The sequence below is a fragment of the Lonchura striata genome, chromosome 4 (genome assembly GCF_046129695.1).
Source record: "Lonchura striata isolate bLonStr1 chromosome 4, bLonStr1.mat, whole genome shotgun sequence".
Lineage (NCBI taxonomy): Eukaryota > Metazoa > Chordata > Aves > Passeriformes > Estrildidae > Lonchura > Lonchura striata.
The window spans coordinates 71,958,966-71,980,849 of NC_134606.1; the positions used below are offsets into that span (position 1 = coordinate 71,958,966).

Genomic DNA, 21,884 nt, shown 5'->3' on the forward strand with positions numbered 1-21,884 from the left:
AGTAGCCATAACTTTGGCCGAGTGGCAAAATGTCTCCTAAAACCAACAAAACAACTAAGCTGCTAGGTGGAAATATTAGGGGAAAAGCAAAATATTAAAATTCCATAGGGATGGATTTATTCAGAAGCATATCTATATAAATTTGCCTTTTCTTCCTTTGAGCACGAAGGAGTGGAAAACGCATGACTGGTCAGGGCTCCCAAAACTGCGTGTGCTGTCTGCTGCCAGCGCATTAGGACACTTTGTTGTGCGGAGATTGTCCGAGAGGTTTTGTTATGGTTTTAATTGTCCCTACAGAGCAGGGGAAGCTTCTGCAGAGAGGCTTTAACACAGCATCTCTGCCGCCCATTAATTCCCGGGATCTTGCTAACTAGCTTTGTTTGCCCACCGGAGCCCGGCTATGCTCGCTGGCCGGAGCACGGAGCTATGCGGGCGTTTGTCACTTGGTTAAAGCCAGCATTTCCCCACTGCCGAGCGAGGACAAGGCTGGCCTTTATTGGCTGCACAACAAGATAACGGGCTTAATCTTCCCAGTAACACGTGAGTTTCCATGTATCACTTTAATCTGCGAGACACTGGGGCCGAGTGTCCCGTCACATGCCGATTTCAGCGCCGTGTCAGCCGGCGACTGCCCAGCTCAATGATGGATTGTTCGCTGGCTCCTAACAACAGGCAAGATGCTGAATGCCCCGGGGTGACAGACAGTGTGCAATGGGAACGGCCGCAAATCTGATGGCCCGGTTCAAGTTCACCTGACAAAGCTGGAGCAGTCTGCGAGCAGCGCTCGGGAAAGGATTATTCACACTGGCATTATATTTTTGAATGCATTTTTCTCCCCCGCGCAGCTGCGCAGCTCCCCAAGACTGAAGGTTTATGTACCATAATAAAGAGATTTAATTTTTTTTCCCCCTCTTCCTTCTCCCTCTTTACACCTAGTTCTAACCAGTTGGCCTAGGGATAGGGCATCCTTCCAAACAACTCAGCACAAACATCACCTAGAAAACAATAGCATTGCTAAAACGCGGGGACAAAAGCATAAAAACCTCTGCTGGCTGCAGAAACAAAAGGAGATGGTTTTGTTCAAGCTAAGACTGTTAGGGACCCATCTTTTTGTGGAACTTTGATGCTGTGTTCCCTTTCTCATGGAGAAAATCTCCCCAAAGAAATGATCCCAGCGCTCGGGGGCAGTGGGACATAGGGGATTTGGTGGGGGAGAGGAGAGTGGGAAATGAAGGCAGCTTTTCACAACCTGCTCCCAAAGATGTGTAGGGTAAAACAGTGTCCAGCTCACGGGTCCTTCTGTGGACTGGCCTGTGCCAGTCTAGGCCAGCAGCTCCACCGAGGGCCTTGTCAAGGACAGGCAGCTACAGATCTCGTTGCACTCCACGTGTTGATCATTAAAAAAGTAGTAAATTCCTTTCTTCCCGAAGTTGGAGCGTGAAATGTCTCTGCTGTTGAGGGAATGAATCTGGGGGTCTGTGAGGTAGATGAGGCCTTTCCCGTTACCTGTCACCCAGCCTGTGGAAGAAATGGCACATCTTGATATCTTGTTTATCTTGATAAACACCACAGCCTTTTTGTTACCACACTCAGGACTCTCTGCCTGGCATGGCCCTCGCTCTGTTCATGTCACCTCAGTGATTCCCAGTTTGCACCTATGGCAGCAAAAGCAGAACCCTAAGAGACACATAATGAATTTTAACCAAATGAATACCTCAAAGACACCTGTGGGCCAGAAGCTGAATGTGAAAGGCATAAACATCACTGTCATACAAACCTTGAAGGTCGACAACCACGTCAGTTCCGTTGGAGAACTCATAGCAGAAGTGGCCGTAAGCCAGGCCGTACTCCGTGGCTTTGTACTCATTCTTCACCACCTTGGTGTTGTTGGACAGCTTCACAAACTCCCCGAGGATGTAGGGTTCCACACTCACACACCCTTTTATAGTTCTGTCTTCCAGTATCTGAAAGGAGACAGCCTCACTGCTGCTGTAATTGACCCAAGACACCCTTCCTAGCCCGGTCCTTGGGATTGATCACCAGACAGCTCTTACCAGCAGGACTGCAGAGGGGATATAAAAGATTTGGGTAGGGACCTTCTGCTCATACAGCCTCTTGTTGAACTCTGTCACGTAGTACTGGGCGGTCATCTGTCGCTCCACATCACTGAAATGATGGAGGAGTCCTTTTTCCTCTTTATATTCCTTCCCAACATACCTGAGCAAAAGGAGAAGAGTCTGGAGCTCTGGGTGCTGTGATATAGAAACATCATTGCAAAGCAGAACTTGTCAGAAGCAAATCCACCTGGGGGGTGATGCGTTTAAAATGGCTGCAATTAAAACTGGGTGGAATTATTTTCTTTTCTGTCTCACAGAGGTGAAAAGTTATCCATCAAATCCTTAGATCCATCATAACACTAGAATGTTGAAACTCAACTCTTCTTAACTCTGAAGGGAGAGCTGATTCAGAGGTATTAAGCTATTGTTCTCCATCCATAACAATTCATAAGCTACTTCTAGTAATGATCTGAACTCTGCCATTAGAAGACAACACTAAAGCAGCTTTTCCTTCCTAGAAATTAAAAGGTAGAGTTACATGTTGTGGTGGGAAAGATTGCCAAAATGTCCAACACATTTGGGAAAGCCATATAATATTCTTGCTACAGCAAATCTTACCAGACAGTTTTTATCCATATTTACAAATAAGCAGCATTGACAAGCACTTTGTTTCAGAAATCTGCTGGGTCCATACCTTCCCAGGCTTTCTTCTTGGTGCAGGAAGTGTACCCAAAAGGCATTTCTCTGCTTGCCTTCCTTGGCCACGTTCAGGTAGTCCCCAATGAACACAGCTGTCTCCTGGCCTGTCCACAGCCCAGATTTCTTGGAGTATTTCAGAAGAAGAGCAGCTACAAAAAAGAAAACACCACAGATAAAAGGGAGAAATCCACATGATTGCTCTAAGCCTGTGCTGAGGACTGGCTGTTCATTATGATTAACTTAATGATCATTGTCTTAACAGTTTTCAGGGATGGCATGTGGAATCGAAACTCAAGTAATGGGGTAAAATTCAATAAAAAATTAAATCCTGACTAAAATACTGTGTTAAAAAGCCTGAATCAAGCTTGTTGTCTGCGGAGACACAGGTTGCTGGGCGGGAACTCACAGTACGCTTTGTGAAGCTCTTTGCTCCTAAAAATCCCAGTAGGCATCAGTCTCTGGACAAGCCAATTATGCTCCACGCCTGCCAGCAGCTGCCTGTAATCATCATCCCTCAGAAACCGAGCGTCCAGGATCTCTTCCTTCACTCTCCCAGGTGTGAAGGCAAAGCCACTTCCCCTTGGGACTGAACCTTCAGGGGAGCTCGTGGGCATCGGTGCTGATTTGATCCATGAACTCAGAGAGGAACTGGATTGTCCCTTGCTGCTGACCACATCCTGAGACTTCTCTTCACCTTCCTCCGTAGTGGCACAGTCAAAGTGCTTGGCTGTGGGTATCTTTCCCAGGGAGGGCAAAGCTATTGGCACACTGGGAGTTGCTGCATGCTTTGGAGCCAGTGCTGGAGGAGAATGGTTTAGTAAGTCTCCCATGCTGACGAGCTCAAATTCAGTGTCATCAATTGTTTCTGCCTGGGTGTCAACTTGAGGCACTGGGAGAGATCTGTTCCCCTGCAGGGCAGATTTCCTCACCCAGCCACGCACAGAGGAGTCACTGCCCGCTTTCAGCCCGATGTTTGTTGGTGGTACAGAAGCGCCCCTATTTTGGGGGGGCTGTGCCTCAAACGAGGGATCCTCGGTGCTATCTGCGGGTTCTCCCGGGGGGAGCCACTCAAAGCGACCGACGCTTCCCTCCCTGCTGCTGTCCTTGGTCCTGCAGCTCAGCTCCGTACAGGAAAAGGACTTCTCCTCCTCTTCCTGCCTTCTAGGAGCAGAGTAAGAGATGGAGAGGGGAGGAAACTCATTGCTCGAGCACTTTGCTCTCTCTTTTGAGGAGCTCTTTCCCTGGAGTAGCTCTTCTCCACAGAGAGGCTCCTTCTCCACCATCCTCGGTGCTCGGGGGGCACACCCCTCTAAGGAATGCTGAGGAGACCCCCCAGAGCCATGGAGGGGCTCCCGAGGAGCAGGATGCCAGGCTCTGGGAGGCAAAGAGCACAAGGGTGAATCTTGGCTGCTTCCATCGGCTTCTGTGGTGCAGCACTGCTCCTCCAGCGAGCCCTTCTCCCCTTGCTGCCCATCCCTGAGAGACTCTCTGCTGCTGCTACAGCTCAGCTCCTCCCAGCTGGAAGAGGAACTGGATTTGGACAGCTTGCACCAAGAGTTCTCAGAAGTAGTGCTTTGGCTCCTGTCTTTCCCTCTGCTGAAAACATCTTTTTCACTGTTTATTTTAATCTCTAATGGCTCGATATCTTCTTCAAAGGAAATTTTCATCACACCAGAGCCAATGTCTTGATTTCTTTGGCCACTGAGTCCCTCTGAGCTGCTTCCTGCTGTTGGTGAGTCCAGGATTTTCACAGGACCACTGCCCTGGTGAACTTTGTCTTCAGCAGTACACACAGTGTCCACAGTTTTGGTCTCTGTTCTTAAGGTTGTGATACAAGCTCCCACCTGAATTTCTCCCGGTGTGGTTTTATGAATCCTGCAAGTTTTTTCAAACATTTGGCACACTGACAGGTGGTGCTGGGAATGCTTGGCAAGGATTTTCTCAAAGCTGGTTTCCCCTTGCAGGACAGGTTTTTGCACCGAGCCTTTATAACTGTCTGGGACATAAGACCTGGCATCAGAATTTGGGAAGCTTCCCACCCGCAGGTGCCTCTTCACGGCTGCGATCAGAGACATGATCTCTTTGGCAAGCAAGCCCTTATCTTCCTCCTCTGGGAAGGAGGTGCTGTAGGAGTGCAGCTTTCCCAGGGCTTCCCTGCACAGCTGGGTGGCCTCACGGAGCTCCTGGCTCTCCCCATCGAGCCATCGGTGCACGGTGGTGAGGCAGAAGGCAGCTTTGATGAAACTGTGCAGCTCCTGCCTGCTGGTGATGGCACTCTGCTCCTCCTTGGTGAGGAGCCCAATCTCAAAGGATTCTTTGGCTTCAGACAAGTAGAAGTCTCTCTTTTCCGGGGGACAGTCCTTGGAGTGACTGTAGGACAGCAGACACATCCCACGGATGTTCTGGGAGGGGATCAGAGAGGAATGAGGGCATTAAAAACACATTTCTTTCCCTTAAACAATTTGAAGCAAAGCTCAGCTCTGACTACCTGTTGCTGTGTTTCCTGGAGGAAATAAACTTCCTCTTTTTTTTTTTTTTTCCCTTTGAAATACAGCTGTGGTTCTAGGAGAAGCAGCACTACCAGGGCTTGAAAGCCCATCCTCACTCTGTGCAGCTTTCCTGCAACATATTCCCCATAGAACCAACCCCACCCTCAACATAGACACCCCGTGTGATGCACTGCTTGAAAACCATGTCACAGCCAAACTTAGCAGCCTGGGCTCTTCCCCTGAACAAATCCCACTTCCAGAGGGAGGAGTAACACTCACCACAGCTGTGAGGACAAACAGGGGGGTGTACTGGCTGTAGGCAGCTGCCAGCTTGCAGGCCTCGGCTGCCGATAGCAAGCGGTGGCTGAACTCTTGCAGGAGGCTCTGATGAAAGAAAAAAAACCCAGACAACCCAAACATGAAGAAAAAACCTCAACTCAAGGACTTTATTTCCAAATACATGGGGCCTGGTAGGCAGGGACAACCATATCTTAAACAACAGCCTGGTCTGTTTCTGCAGGACCCTTTTTACTAAGGTTTACCATGGATATGTCACTTTTCACTTTATAAATATCCTAAATATATACATTCTATAAATTAGTCTCAATATGTTCTTTTTCCTGAAGCCAGGCATTCTCCCATCTAGGTGCTACTGAGCTTTTCCACTGGGAGCAATGGAAGTTTCTTCAGCCCTCTCAGCACAGGAGAGGAAATGTGTGGGTGAATTTGAGCCCACCTGAAGAACCCACACACAAACCCCAAACCAAGTCTCACCAGGTCAACGTCAGCACTGGTTTTGAAGCGTGTATAATCCTGCTCATTCATGGAAACAAAGATGTCTGCCATAATACCCAAGGATGTGGCAATTCCCTGGAAGAGAAATTTAAAATATTCATAGTGGGTTTTTTCCCCTGTACTTTGAATTTTGCTGCTCTGTTGTGTTGAACATGCCAGAAAAACAAGCAAACAAATACACAAACAAGATCCAAAGAGCAACATGGCTAAGAAATCCGGAGATGTCATCTTGGTATGGTTTTATTAATTTCACTTGCAGGAAGTGCAGTAATCTGGAAGACCTGATGCCACCTAAGGGACTGCCTGGCCAAATAATTAAAAACCCACGTAAGCTTTCACAAAAAATTCACTGCAGAATCCCCTGCTGCCACTGAAATGGAGAACACAGAAACGTTCTGAGCTTGAGGTCAAGATGTAAGACATGGCAGACAAGAGGTGACAAGGTCTGGGTTTGTGGGCTATCTTATGCTGGGGTCCAATTACAAACCTTCTCCAAGCATCACCCCAGGACTCGCCAGGCTTAGGCTCACATTCCTGTTTAGCTATGGACACAAGCTGCAACTGCTGCTTCATCTCCAGCAGGAGGATTAGTGCTGCCCAGCCTCACCAAGGTGTCAAGGACAAGCAGAGTGGCTGTGTGAGGTGTTCAGGTCCTGCAGGGCCAGGGGAATCCATCCCAATCCACCACATACGTGCTTGGGAGGAAAAAAATTAGCTCTAATGCTAAGAAATAGCTAAAAATCTATGGCTGCTTTCTGGAATTAATCTGTCCTTGTTGGAGGCACCAGAGGCATCCTCAGGGATGGTTTCATTTCAGATGGTTCTGCTTAATGAGGAGTATTGCTTTCATCCCCCTGCAGGAAAAGAAGCATGGACAAGGAGGTGCATGCACGCGGAAACAACGCGGAATACAGACTTTGTGCTGCCTGTTAACCCTGGCTGAGGTGTGGCACCAAAGCACTGCTGCTGGAGGAAGCAAGAGCCAAGCTGGAGTGGTTATTGGGTTGGCAGGGAGATGCAGAGAGGAAAGGAAATGCCACCTTTTTATCTGGCTGAGGAAGTTGGAAGTATCCCACGAGTGAAGCCCAGATCAACTCTGCTGCCTCATACCACATCCCTGAAATCAGAAAACAGGCACTGAGCAGGGGACTGACAAGGATGCTTTTCCATAGCTTATTTTACACTTTGGGTTCTCAGAACAGGAGAAAACAGTGCCACGGCATGTTTTGCTTCAGTGATTAACCATTTATGAGTTTCCTTCAGCTTTTGGCTGTCCATTTTGTCCTCATAAAAGACTTCAGCTCCATAGTCATGGAAGACTTGGTGTCTCAAACCAAAAGCACAAAATGAAGTCTGTTGCTAAGTCAGGTGCTAAACCCTGAACACAAAAGCCCATCCTGCTGAAAATCAGGGATTTTCCTGTCTTGAGAGAGGACACTGCTGGGGTGTCCTTGTGATAAACTACTGCTTGCCTTTGGGAATAGTGAATTTGTGACAAACATGGAGTGGCACAGGGAAAAAGGGAACATTTCAGATTGTTCCCTGGCTTCAGGTGAGATTAGCAATAAAATGGTAACTGCTGCCATATGCTTGCTTGGCACATGGCTCCAGGCCCTTGCTGCAAAGAGATGGGTGTGCAGCCTCTCATCCTCTGTGCCTCTTTTATGGGTACAGGGTGTTCTCCACAAACCAAAATTCTGACGTGTGCCCAGTGTAACGTTTTAAAGGGGAAAAAACAAACAAACAGTGGGAAACCTTGAGTGGAAGCTTTTAGAAGAGAGCCTTACCAAGCTTCTGCAGGATCTGTCCCCTGATTTGGAGGCAGACTGCCTGAACGAGAATCCGATCGCTCTCCTCGGCGTATCGCCAGGTTCCTGCAGGAGGGGTGGGAAAACTTGGCATAGAATGAAAAATATTCCTGGCATTCTCAGCCTCCAAGGTTTACCTGAATCCCAGGAAGCTGCCAGGATTCTCCTCCTTGCAATGGAGGCCCTTTCCATATGAGAATCTCAGCTTCCCAGGGAAAACAGAGCAACAGAACCCCGAAAACTGCCTCAGTTTTCACAGTCGTACAGTAACCTGAACATACCCACTAAAGAAACCCTGAAGAAAGGAAAATAAAACATTAAGTATTTATTTAGTCTGTGAGATCAGTGGGGATTTAGTCTGTAACATTAGGCTGAATATTACTCCAACAACCTGGATTTTTGAGGGGATAGAGTTGCCTGAGTTTCCTGCATCACTCAGTTGCTTGAAATTGCTCCACAGGTTAAGCTTCTCCATTCAGAATATCTTCCCCCCCAAGTGAAGGTACATACAAGGATGAATGAGAGAAATTTCAAAAATTAAGTAATGTTCCCACACTTTAGGAGGGACTGGTGAAGGAAAGAGAAGTGTGGTGTAAGGAATCATTACTGGGGTTGGTTTGGCTTATTTGAGGCTGGTGTAACTGTTAAAATTAGGATCAGAAATCACCCCAAAATTGCAAGTATGAAACTGGAAAACAAATTTACACATACCTGTTGCTCCGTTGTCATTAATCAGGCTGCTTAGGATATATTCAGCTTTTAAAAGTTTACCTGATTGAAAATTAAAGGAAAAAAAAAAAAAAAAGAAGATGAACATAAAAACGTATTGCGGCATGAGGTGAATAAAAATACTCATCAGGTATCACCTGCACATAGAACTGCTGTTCTGTCCATAGCCAGAAATGCAGGTGCCCCACCTTCTGTAACATTCAGTAATGTGAAATTCTGAATTTATAAATTCCTGGAAGATTGCTGGGATCCCCAGCTCTTATTTCCCCCCAGAAGAGAGCAGTCTAGCCTGCTTCCTTCAGCAGCAGTGCTGCTGGATTCTGTCCCAAGGAAACGTGGGCCTTGGAAACCCATTTAGGTCTCTCCATGGAAAGCACAGCTAGGGGAAGATGTGTTAAAAATCCTTCAGGTGCTGTCCATGTCACAGGAATGATGGAATTTTACTTTTTTTTTATCCTGGAGGAGTTGTAACCTGCATTGTTGGCATAGTCAAGTGGCCCCACTGAAAAATAAAAAGCAGCTGGGACAGTGCAGAGAAAATGCCAGGATTCTAATTTCCTTTTCTCGAGGCCCTTGCTCAGGAGTACAGCAATTCAGATATCCCCGTTTGAAACCAGCAGGGAAGATTTGTTAAGGGACAAAAGCTCCAATTAGTATTTCCCACACCCTTTCACCACTTTCTCTCCCGCTTTTGGCTCCGAAACCCTTCACACCGGCCCCTTTGTGCTACTGAGAGGAGCCGGGCCGGGCTCAAGGGGGCCGGGAGCGGGAAGCGCGCTCGGAGAGGTGGCACTGCCGGCGTGTCACTCGCGGCCAGGGGACAGAGTGTCCCCTCCCGAGTCGAGCGGTTGCTGTGGGGCCCGGGAGAGCCGTACCTGCGTTGACGGCGAGGCGAGCCTGGCGGATGAGCAGCTGCGGGCTGATGGGAGCGCCGGGATGCAGGCGGTGCAGCCCCTTGGCCACCCGCAGGAGCCGGCTGGAGGCGTCCAGCCAGTACAGGAAGCGGTCCAGCAGGAACACCACGGCCGTGGCCGTGCCGCAGTCCCTGACCACGATGGAAGCCTTCAGATAAGCCTGGGAAAAAAAAAAAAAAACGAAAAAAACAAACAAAACTCAACACAGGTAGCCTCAGGAGCGCCGGGAGATGTTCAGCTTCACCAGCTCCCTTCTTCACCAGCTCCCTTCTTCACCAGCTCCCTTCTTCACCCTCCTGTTGTGTTTAGGATAGGGAGGTGCCAGCTGTTTGTTTTGTTTGAGTTGTAGATATAATTCTGGATTTTTATTTTTTAAAAATTATCTGATATTTGGAACTGCACAATTTGGTGGTCTGCTAATGAATTTAAGTCATGCCCAGCAGCAATTAGGTGAAAAGTGGCGAGGTGAGACTGGGAAGGCTGGAAGTGGTCGCTGTAGTCATTGTCCCATTTGGAGCTCAGGCCACCCACTCCTCTGTACACCACAAACAGGCCGGGAATCCAATGTTTTTCCCCTGCAGGCCATCCTTGATGACTACTAAGTGTCTATGAACTCTCCTGGATGCCCACAGCAGTGGGGCCATGGCACCCACATGGGGAATTGTCAGAATTCCTGAGATCCTTGCTGTTCGCAGGACAGAAGGCCAGTAAAGACAGCCATGGGAGACACAGCCTCATCACAGGTGCAGAAGTCCCACGTGGACCTGGGGACATTTGCCAAAAGCTCATCACTTCCCATGCTGGGCATGGCCTGGTATGGGCATGGCACTTCAGAAAGGCAGAATTGTACAAATTTTCTTTTTTTCTTTCTTCTTCTTTTTTTTTTTTTTTTTTTTTTCCCTTTCCTCAGCCCGAGCTGGATTTTCTAAAGAGGATGGCACTTGAAAAGGATTCCTGAAGCTCAGGGCAGGCACAACTCCGCCTGTGCCGGCCAACAATGGAGGAATCCCCCTCTCCAAGCACCTGTAAACTGACACTGCAAACCAGCCATTCCAAATGCTCATCAACAGGCCATATATTTAAGCACAGAGCATCGCCTAATCTATTTTTTTTCCTCCCCTTCTTCCTTTAATAGATCGGAGCACAAAAGCCTGAGAGAGGGTGACCTACCAAACAAAAGGGCCTTTGAGATCCTAGGAAAAGTAGACTTGGAGGAGGATGGAAGGAATCCAAGTGGCCCTATTATTTCCACTTGCACTAATTAGACATTTTTCTGTCAGCTATTGAGCACTGCTGAGAGGCCAAACTCACTGAATTCATTTCTAAAGTGTTTACAGAAGTTTGCATCTGTTTGTGTCTCTTCAGGAGGAAAATAAGCACTTCAATAGCATTGTGGAAAATCTAAACGAAGCATCCTATTCTGAAGGGCTTGGCAGTCTTGCAGCTGCATAATTTAACTCCCCGCTCAATGCCGAAACCTCTTGTGTCCCTCTCCAAACCCAAATGGACACAAAATGTAGAAAAGTCAAGCCAGGGGGAGAAACGGGGATATAGTGGTTTTTGGTTTGGTTTTTTTGTTTTGTTTTGGGTTTTGTTGGTTTTTTTTTGTTGTTTTTTTTTTTTTTTTTGGGAGGCATGCTGTGTGGCACACAGGTTCCGTGTCAGCCTTCGCGGCGACGTCCCCTCCCCGTCCCGAGCGGGACACCGAGAAATGACTGCCCGCTCCTTTCATTCCCTGCCAGCTCGTGTGGCTGCAGAATTCCTCAGCACCTCCGGCGAGCGCCGCGCTGCGCGGCGCCGGAGCCCTCCCGGAACATCGCTCCCAAACCAACCGGGGCAGCGGCTCCCGGAGGCGGGGAAAGCCCAGGATGCTTCAGCCTGCTCCATCCCGACCAGAAACCGGCAGATTTACTCACTTTAGGCACATCCAGAGAGAGAGAGAGGGAGGGGGAGAGAGGGGACGAGCGAGGTACGCGCGCACTTTGTTTTCACATCTGTGCCCGCGACGTGAAATGGATCTGCCTAATTGAGTTGATGACACAAAGGGAACCTCGCCGCGGCTGGGAAGTGGAATCAGGTGGCGGGGGAATTAAATTTGCTCCAGATTTCTATACACGGACCATTGGGGGGAATGCAAAGCAGCCTTTAGTCGAGGGGGTTTCGCCTTAATGGCGCTGAGTGGGAGGGTGTGCGGTTCGCATGGCTCCCTGCATTAGAGGGCTCAGCTCCTCCCGAAGTTTGGGTCCCAGCTTTGGGTTCAAAGCCACGACGCCTCCTCTGCGTTGACAATGGGGGCCGCTCCCAAGAGAGGGGAGAAGCTCAGAACCGGGGCCATCTGGCACTAGGACGGGCAGGAAAGCGTCAAAGGGAAATTATTGGTGCATAGTAAATGAGGATGAGGAGGAGGGGAAGGAAATAGGGGAAAATCTTTATGTGGCAGCTGATGTAAGAGGAATTACAAGCCCAAATAAATGAAATATTGATTTAATCCACTCTCTCGGCCTTCTTTATAAAGGCGAGATCCCAGAGGCAAGCCCTCCTCCATAGCCTGCGAGCTCATGAGGATCCCCTTTGGAAAAACGCCTCTACAAACAGCGTGATTAAAAGCAGGGGAAAGAAAGATTTCATTTTTAGCGTCCCCACAGTTGTGTGGGTGCTCTGGACTCCTGTGTTTGCTGATATCCACTCGCCTCAGACTGGTTCAGTCCTAGTTTCATTTGTGACTGCAGTCGAGCTTTAAAACCTTTTTTAAAAGCCACAAAACGAAGAGAGACCGGCAAAGAATTTCTAATTCCGTGCACAAGGCAGGAGTGTTGGAGGCACACAGGTACTTCCAGGTGCTTCAGTCCTCTCCCAGGAGCTGCTCCTAGTTAGCACTCCACTGAACCCTAACAAATTGCCCGGTTTTCCTTCCCCCTGTCAGATTAAACACAGAGCCACGGCGCCGATGGATGGGGCTGGAGCCTTTCCCTCTCTTACCCCACCCGCCGCCAGCAAAGCCCGTCCATCCCAGAGACCAAAGCTGCTGTCACCGAGTGGGACTTCTCTATCAACCCCTGCCTTTCAGCTGGCAATCAGAGCCCACTCCACAAACAGCAGGGAATTCAGCCTCCCACCACCCCGGGGATGGGCAGAAGGAAGCGTGTCCGGAGGTACAGGCTGACACACGGGACAGCCACGCAGCAAATTGCTGCAGACGGAGGAACAGGCAGCTCCCGGCCTCTTCCCTCTTGGCTCAGAGCAGATGAGAGTTCTCCCTGATAATTATCCCAAATTATTCATCCTGAAGGCATCGGAGAGTTGGGAATTCAAAGGCAGCAGCGTTAGGTCCATTAGGGGCAGTTCGAAACGCCACAGGCTGGGGCAGCTTTTACAACCAACTTTATCTTGCTTCACCAAATTTGAGACTGGGAATAACTCCTCATTCCCTCAAGAAAAAAGAACAGCAGCATTTTGTGATGAGGATAGAAAGAAAACTCGTAAAATGTCCAGGGAGCTGCTTGAAGGGGGGTTCCTGGGGGCCTCGTACCCAACAGGGCAGCAGGGATTTGGGGAGCCATGGTCACATGCAGGGTTCCTGCTCTTGATTAGTACCAAAGATACAGAGGTGCCACAATCATGTTGTGGCCCTGGTTTGTTCTGGACTACTTATAAACTATTGTGGCACATTAAAAGTTGATATTTTAATATTTCAATATAGCAAAACCAGTGACAGAACCCCCCTGAGGGACAACTACAAGACCATCATCGACATCTAAAAATATGAGAGACTCTTCCCTGAATCCCTGTCCTCAAATCATCGATCCACTTGAGGAAACACATTTAAAGTTGTAAATACTCTAAGAAGCTGCCTGTAGCAGGAGTAAATCCTACCCACGGGCAAAGTGAAGTGACAGCCCTACAAAAATCCAGAATCCAGCTACCCGTTTTAATTTTTTTTTTTTTAACCTCATCTCTGACACTTCTCACTTACAAAGCCCCCGGGAGGCTGGGGAGCCGCGATTCCCAATTCCTGGTTTGAATTCATCCCTCACATCACTCTCCGTTTCTCTGGGATCACCCAAGAAGAGCTCTGAGGACGCAGGTAGCAAAAGGTCAGCCTCAACAACCGAGATCCCAGGGCTACGATTTAGGGCTTTAATTCTCCTGTTACCACACCCACAGTTAAGAGGAGGCGAAAACACATCCTCAGCCCCAGCTTTAGTTCTTTCTTCAAAGGCTCCCAGCTCCTAAGTGCCACACACACACACACCTACAGTTAGGGCACAGTCCCTTGGAATGGCTTCCTTAATGGCAATCCATCAGCACCTAATTAGCCATGGGCTGCAGGGCCTTATTTTCCACTCTTTTCAATATTCCCATTAAATCCCATGAGGTCCCGTGCCAGCAGGGCCAGGATCCGTGCTCCCCCATCCACAGCGGGGAGCATGAAGCCAGCCTGCACAGCTCCCTGCAGAAGGACCAGAGCAGCCCCACTCTTGAAGGCTTTTCCATTTGTATTCCCATTGTACCCATCCCAGCAGATCCTGGTCCATGACTGAATGCAGGAATTACTGACAGGTGTGATAAAAATGAAGAAAAAGAAAAAAATGAAGGAAAAAACCCCATAAAATATTAATGTAGCATGAACCATCCCACAAGAGAACTACGTGGGGGCATAGAATCATCCTTCCACTAAAGCCACAGCAGATTTTTTGGGATCAAAGCTTCCGTGGACATGGGCATGTTGCCCTCTATTGGCTGCTCACCGAGCATTAGGTTAATTCCATCTCTTGGGAAAGCAAAGACCTGCAGGAAGGGCACCCCTGGCAGCCTCCCTCTGGGAGCTGCAGCCCCATTCCGAACCCCACAGCGCACGTGGTATTTAGAGAGGAAAAATAATCCCTCCTTCTTTATCTCTGCCAGCAAGGACGCGGTGACAATTCTGACTTTGCTTTGCCTCGTTAAAAAAAAAAATAAAATAAAAGAAATCCCAGTGTTGCCCAGTTTTAGCTTTGGATACAGATGCTGGCTATCACCCTTTGGGCCTCAGTGCAGATTCCCACCACGGGAGCTACAGGAAGGGCTTGGTTTGCTGGCTGAAACCTTTTAGGAAAACGTGGAAAACCTCAGCACGTTGAGCTTGTTGAACTGCAGCAGCCTTCGGGTGATGAGTCCCGACAGGAAAAATGAAAAAAAACCCAACTAAAATTCAAAGCAAACCCTGCACCTTCTATGGGATGCAGAGGGACGCTGAGCATCCTCCAGCAAAGAGGAAGGAGAGCATTTGAAGAAGATGGCTCTGCCTTTCCTTGATGAGCCGGCAAGGCGGATCCCACTTTTTTTAAGAGCTGGAGAAGGCCGAGGCAAAGCCTTGAAGGCGCAGCTTAATCCTCTTACTCCCTGCGCCGGTCTCATGGAGCTTTTGAGCCCCCTCCCAGAGCGAGACATCCCCAGCGCCGAGCGGCAGCTCCGCAGCACCGCCGGTGTGTTATGGTAATGAAGCGCCTTTCATTCCCGGCTCTCAAAGCGCTTCTGAAATGTAATGAATCACGGTTTATGAACTTATTCTAAGCATGGCAAATTAAAATAAACAGAGAGAGGGGGAAAATTTTTTTAAAGGGTTTTTTTTTTTTTTCTTTTCTTTTTCCGAACAATAAATCGATAAAGGCTAATTTTTTTTTTTCTTTCCTTTGGGGAATTAAATTATCCTTCTGTCTCTCATGCCAAAAAAAAAAAAAAAAAAAAAAAAAAAAAAAAGTTGCTCAGACTTTTATCTTTCCTCATCACACTGTAATCACTTCTCTTCAGCCTCATTTCCCCCCCAGCTTTTTATTCAAAGAACTGAGGCAGCCTTTGCTCTGCCTTGAAATTTTATTTAAAATAAAAAAGACGGGGGGGAGAAGGAATGGATGAAGGGGGGAAAAAAATCCCTTTTCCTGACTAATACTAATAATACAGGTCAAAATGTCAGTCTATCTACAATTAAATGGAAAACAAAAAAGGTTTTCCCTTTTTCCCATGGTACAATGGCGCTGGAATATAAATTACCGATGAAGATGAAATAATACTTCAAAGCACATGGGGAAAGGCAGCACAACGTTTACAAAGTATTTTCCACCGCAGGATGAAACACTGGAGACAACGGCAACCAATGGACTTCAGGGGGTGTGGGTGAATAGCCCAAAACTAGCACGGAGGAGGATTTGAGGTCCCTATAGTCTCTGACCCCACCATAGGCTTTGTTTAACAAGGGCAGCTGCAGTTATCAACAGATGTTTCAGCAATAAATAATTGGTATCATCCCAGAAAAGATCCATCTACCTGGGGAGAGGGCATAATGCTGCAAACACTGCCCCGCTATTAGAGCCACATTAATCTCCCATCTAGCCAGGTCTCTCGGGGAGTTTGCTGCAGGTGCTTATCCCGGGAGGGAGCACACAAACGCTCCCGAGTTACACAGAGCTGAGCTGGGATTCTAAAGGAGGTCAACCTCCACCATAAATTTCTGTCTGAGGCCACACACACCAAAGGGAGAGAGAAAACAAATACCCGAGAGCAGGCACTGCCCGCCCTCCCCGGGGAAATCCAGGAGCCCTGCGAGGACCTGGGGACGCTGGGGCTGCCACTTCCCAGCCCTGCAGTTGGCTTTGCTGAGCTTCTCATTGCTGTTCAGAGGAATCAAAGCTGTTCCCAAAGAAAACCTGCTGGCCTCACTGAGGCAGGACTCTCTGGGGCAGGTGAGATCTCCTGGCCATCTTGGAGTTAACAACAGGCAGGAATGGGAAGGTGTTGACCTCAGACATGTACCAGAGGAACAAAAATAAAACCCCACAAAATTCACAAACCTTATCTTTATTCCTGTCCTGGAAAAAGGATAGCCCTTAGCCCAGATATTACATTTACCATACAAAAAAGGTATCCTCTATTTGCCACATGTCTGTCATGTCTCCAGGAAAATCAGAAAAGCAAAAAGCAATCCACATTTCTTGCCACTTTCTGATCTTTAAGCTCTAACTCCATCACCTTAAGGGATTGCATCTCCAAGGACCTTTGGGATTTTGCAACTCCTTACACAGCCCTCCTTTACTCACAGGTGAAATCACATTGAATCCTTGCCTTTCCTGCCTAGGTTTTGGCCAGCTTTGTCCCTCAAAGGGATCCTGCCATGTAATTTTATTGGAAGAAGAGCAGGTGAGGAATAGTGCAAGCCCTGCTAAAGAGAGTGATCCTCATGACCTACTTGCAGAGCAGAATTAAACAAAGCACAGCATTCTTATCAAATTTGTGGGTTTTTAAAAAAAAAACATCATGTGAACATTTGGCATTTGAGTGTTATGATGATGCCAGCTCTTCAGGGAAGAGGGAAGCATCACCTTAGCAGAAGCAGAAGTGCCCTGTGAAACCCCCTGAGTACATTTTACACCCCAGCTGCGTTGAACTTCATACCAGCAAGTCAGGGAGCCTGGCGCTGATCATATCTTGCAGGTTTGTTTTGTCTTCTGGGCCCAGGTCTTGTTTGTACTGCCACCTCTCCGGCACAAAGGGCCACTTCATTTCCTTGGCCTCCTCCAGAAGGCTCCTCAGCTCCTCAGGAAGCAGAGCTGCAAGGGTCAAAGAGCAGGTGAAGGTATTGCAGCACATTCAGCCGCAGCACTCACCACGGCAATCCCTCAAAAAGGCTTCTCCCAGTTGCTCCCAAGGGCTCTCAGCCTGGTGGGGAGGGCAGGGGAGCTGGCCTGCCATGGTTCCCCTTGGCTGAACTGCCCTCCAGGTAAATGAGAGCCTCCAGCCATTAAAAAGGCTTTTAGCAGGAAGTCTTGCTGGCTGGTGGCTGCCTGGGCGTGAAGAGCTGATCCAAAAGAGGCAGGAGGGAACATGTTCCCCTGTGTCCCCCTGGTCTGTCCCCCTTGCTCAGGTGATAGTGGCAGAGCCACCCTGCAAAGCCACTTCCAAACCCGGAGATAAACCTGAACTGTAGATGGCAATCAGACAGAAATCTAAAGGGTTATAATGAATATTAAGCACAAGATCTTGAGCAGCTTGTCCCTCCCTGCTCCCTCTCCATACTGGTCCTAAGCCACTCCATCAGCTTTGGGTGGGTCTCCAACCTGATCCAACTAAGGATGCAACTGCTAGGAGCACAGAGCCAGAGATTTGGGCTTGGATCTGTCCCTTCCTTTCAGCCACAGCCCACGTTTCGTCTTCCTTGCAGCAGGGGTGATGTGGATGTGCTGTGCCGTGCTAACCACTTGGCTGGGCAGCCTCTCTGGCCAATAAAAGTGGATTAACAAAGATTATTGACCAGATGGGGTTAATGGTGATCATCAGCTGCAGATCTGGCCCCTTCTGGCTATTAATCCCCCAAAAAAAACCCCGCTCAGAGACCATTGCTGCTGTAATGAGGCAACGCAATAAATGCATTGCTACATATTTTTTAATCAATTCCCGTATTCAGGGACTGTAGAAAATGAACTTCATAAAAAGGACATTACAGGCTCATACTGCAGCACATTCACAGTATGGCTTTCCTGGGAAGAAACAGGAAGTTGGAGATTTAGGGCCCACCTCCAAAAAGTCAGTTTTAAAATGTTCCTGCTTTTTCCAGCCCACCTTTTCTCACTTGTTGCCATCCCAAGGAAACGTGGGCTTTGGAAATCTTCCCGTTACACATCCTGGCTTAAAGTAAAGCCTAATTTCCTGATCCTGCTGAAGTGGTGCCTGAAGGGGCTCAGCCCTGAACGCTGTGACAAGGTGGCCAAGTGCCAGGGCTGGTGGGGAGAGGAGGTCCTGCTCCCACCCTCGCACTTGTCACTGGAAAATCAGTGCAGGAGCAGAGATATCCACCTCAGCACAGGGATATTCACCTCACCACAAGGAACAAGTCATTGGGCAGAAGGACTTATCTCCCATGTAGAAGAGGGACAACTGAACTTCCTAAGTCTTTTCCTAAGGAAGATCCAGCTCCAAGGACAAGAGTTTGCCCTCGTAACAGAGAGAACATAAACTCATCAATTAACCAAGGCTGAACGGTCGCAGAATTGGATTGGAATGATTTCTGACCTAAAACAGAAATAAAGAAGAGATCCAGACCCACCCAACACCCTTTCTGCCCCCTAAAGTGAGATCAAGATGCGCTCCTCCTCTCCCCTCTCCCCTCTCCCCACCATTTTCACGGGTTCGGCTGTCAGTCCTTCCCGTGTGGGTCTGAGAAAGCCGGGGGGGAACAAAGGCAGCCCCGGGAGGAGAGAGGGGAGAGGAATCCCTGCTCCAGGAGGGTCCTCCCGAAGCTGAGAGCCACAGAGCTGCAGGGCCCTGCCCTGCCTTCCCCGGGCAGAGAGCCCCAGCAGTTATTAATGTCGCTGTCACCACCCCGCTGCTGGGTATTTTCCTTCCAGCTGATGGGAACACGGCCCTCGGAAAAGCCCGAGCAGCACTTCAGCCTCTGATGGCCCATTTCCTGAAGCAGTTTACCTGAAGGACCGTGTCCAATCGAGTGATTATAAGGGCACTGATTCACCTTATCTGGAACTAAACTGATTATTTCTCATACTTTGTGGTATTTAATAGGAGAAAAGGAGGGAGGAGGATGAGGGGGGAAAAAAGCGCTACCTGATTAGGAGTTCAAGAGCCTATTCTGCGGAGCCACAATAAAACTTAAGAGAATTTGAGACGAGGAAACAAAGTACCCTTTGTTGGAAACAAAAGAAGAGGAGAGAAAAATCTTCCCCTATCCATAACAGAAACCTACACGCCACCCTCCAGCGCAAACAGACTTAGGTGCTTCAGAAAAAGGCAGCTGACCTCCCAGCAAGAACAAGGATGCTCGGAAAAACATATTCTCAACGGCTCCGCACCCCGGGACAAACAAAGGGTTTTAAGGATCACATTAACGTTAGGGCCGAGCCACTCAAGCACGGCGAAAACTAAACATTATTAACACCAAAGTGGGGAACGGGCAGTGCCGCAGATGTGTCACGCAAAGGGAAACCTTAATTCTGCTGGAGTGGAGAAATAAGAAATCCTCCTTTCGCAGCGATACCAAAATTGCTGCTGGTTTCCAGCAGGTAACGCCAGCATTAAAACAAATGAAGAATCCCTTTATTGTTTATTTTAGCCCTCGCTAAACGCTGCTTCCTTTCCTGGTTATTTATTCCAGAATTTGGCCAGCATGGATTTTCCATTCAAGAGGAATATTGCAAAGGGTTTTGTTTTTTTTGTTGGGTTTTTTTTTTTGTTGTTGTTGTTGGTTTTTTTGGGTTTTTTTGGGTTTTTTCCCCTTGGATACCACTTATAGAGGTCACACACATTTTACAAGATAAAGATTCGGGCAATGAGCTCTTTAATATATGAGGAGAAACTGACAAACAGAGAGGGCCCTCCCCCAGTTCCTATGAAAGGAGAGGAAATATGTGCCCTTATTCAGAAGTTGCATCCTTTTCTTTTTTCCTTTCTCTCTCTCTCTCTCTTTTTTTTTTTTTTTTTTTTTAATAACTGAAATTTATGTGCATCAGCAAACTTTTGGGCATTGTTCTTCCCAAACTAAACTGTTCCTTACAGCCTCATGTTTACTGAAGCCTAAAATTAGAACTGACAGCAATTCACTGCAACAAAGTGCGCTTCTTTCCCTGCCTGCATCCCATTCACGGCCTCGAAATCCAGGCATCTCTTGACACTCATCTGCCGGGAGAAGAAAAATAGGGCAGGGCTGAGCGGCGGCGGAGCGCTGCCGCCTCTCCCGGGGAGAGCTCACCTTGGCACCGCCGGTATTCCCGCTCCTCCGCCGCGCCCGTGCGGGGCTGCGCCGGCCGGAGCTCGGTGTCCAGGGCCCGCTGGCACTCCTGCAGCAGCAGGGCCACGGCGCTGTGCCTATTCATGTCCCTCTGAATCGCCTGGCCCCGGGTGCGCGGTGATCAATTACTCGGCAGAAGACACGGGCTTCTAATGAAAAGGATCCCTTCAAGGCGGAGGTACCTGGCAAACAAAGGAGGGGGAAAATGATTAACTAAAGTATCATCAATTATCCCAAAGGCTCAAGCAGGGGGAAATAATAGGGGGAAATAGATGAAAATAGGTGGCAGCCACGGAGGACTTTATTAGAGGAGTGTGTGAAATCACTGCAGGCTCCCGGGGACGGCGTGCGAGGGGAGCATCTCTGAGGTGCCAGGGAGACAGGACGGGCTCGTCAGTGGAGCCATGACATCCCGAGCTGGGAAGTGACTGGCGGGGCTGTGCCGAAGCCCTCTGCACCTCTGGGGCTCGGGTTTAGCCGGGATTGAACGGCAGAGAGGAGCACGCTGCGTGCATTTCCCAGACCCTCTCTTTCACCCTGCCATGCCACCCCGTGGGTGAATGTTCTCCTCCAGCCGCTTGGGACATCCCCAGTGGTGATGCAGGAAATCCCCACCATTCCCATGACAGGCATCTGTGGGTCTCAGATTCAGTCAAAGAAAGAAACGGAGAGTTTCTAGCCAGGCAAAAAGCCTGGGAAAGAATGTAAATAATTCTTTATCTCTCTTGTTTCTCACATTGTTTATAGTTAAGTTCTATCACTGTGCATCAAGCACTCTGGACCAATGGTGTAGGTTGTATTCACTTCAGAACCAATGGAGTTGGTCCTTGCAAAGCTCTGTATAAAAGAATAAACGGGAGTTTTACTCTCACAACCTTCTGAGTCAGAGTCTTCATTCTCATCCTGCCTCGACAGTGACAGGCATCTGGCTCAGTACCTGCCAGAATGCTCAGGCAGCTTTCAAAAATTAAGCACAAGATAAATATTTTGGGTTTGTTTTTTGTTTCTTCCCCACCGGTCTAAGGATGGTTTTACGTAGAAAACTGCTCCTGCAGCTTGAAGCAGTACAGTCAGGAGCAGCCTCAGTGGAAACATATCTAAAACTGGGGAAACACTATGGCAGTGAAGGAGGGAGTGCAAAGGACAACAACACACAGAGGCACAGTTTGCTCTGCTGACTGGAAACCACTCACATTTTAGCAGCTACGTTTCCAGGCAGTTTTTTCCCTTTCTGCTATGGCTCTGGGATGGCTGGATCCTGGAGCTGGTGGCAGATAGGCCGTGCTCTCAATGGCACTGAGCAGGAGCAAGCTGCCAGACTGAAAAGCAGAGGGCAAAAGAGAGGCACTCATGCGAAAGCAGAGAGGATCAGAGAGCTGCCGTGGAGGGGCAGGTGGAGCAGGGCAAAAGATGGGATTCAGCAGCAAAGAAGAGCCTGGAGGCAGGAACTCCTTAGTGGGGCTCTGACTGACTCTGCAGATGCAAATGTCACAGAAAGAAGAAGTTTTAAAAAGTAGCTGTAAAAGGGAGACCAAAGGAAAGAGCATGAGCACGTAAGAGAAGCTGGGGAGAAAAATAAGAGATCAGCCAGAGGTAGAGCCACGGATAAAAGAAGAAGGCAA

At 48.6% G+C, this 21,884-nt stretch overlaps 1 protein-coding gene across 1 annotated transcript; it reads right to left on the reverse strand.

Annotated features, from left to right (window-relative positions):
• Positions 1-1,321: 1,321 nt before the first annotated feature.
• On the reverse strand, positions 1,322-20,347 carry ALPK1 (alpha kinase 1). The gene is made up of 13 exons (XM_021531595.2): positions 20,224-20,347; positions 16,920-17,074; positions 9,453-9,651; positions 8,560-8,619; positions 7,828-7,914; positions 7,081-7,157; positions 6,020-6,115; positions 5,525-5,629; positions 3,163-5,158; positions 2,752-2,905; positions 2,055-2,217; positions 1,778-1,964; positions 1,322-1,518 (listed from the first exon to the last, which is right to left on the reverse strand). The coding sequence occupies exons 1-13, from the start codon at positions 20,345-20,347 to the stop codon at positions 1,322-1,324; spliced, it is 3,600 nt and encodes a 1,199-aa protein (XP_021387270.2).
• Positions 20,348-21,884: the final 1,537 nt, after the last annotated feature.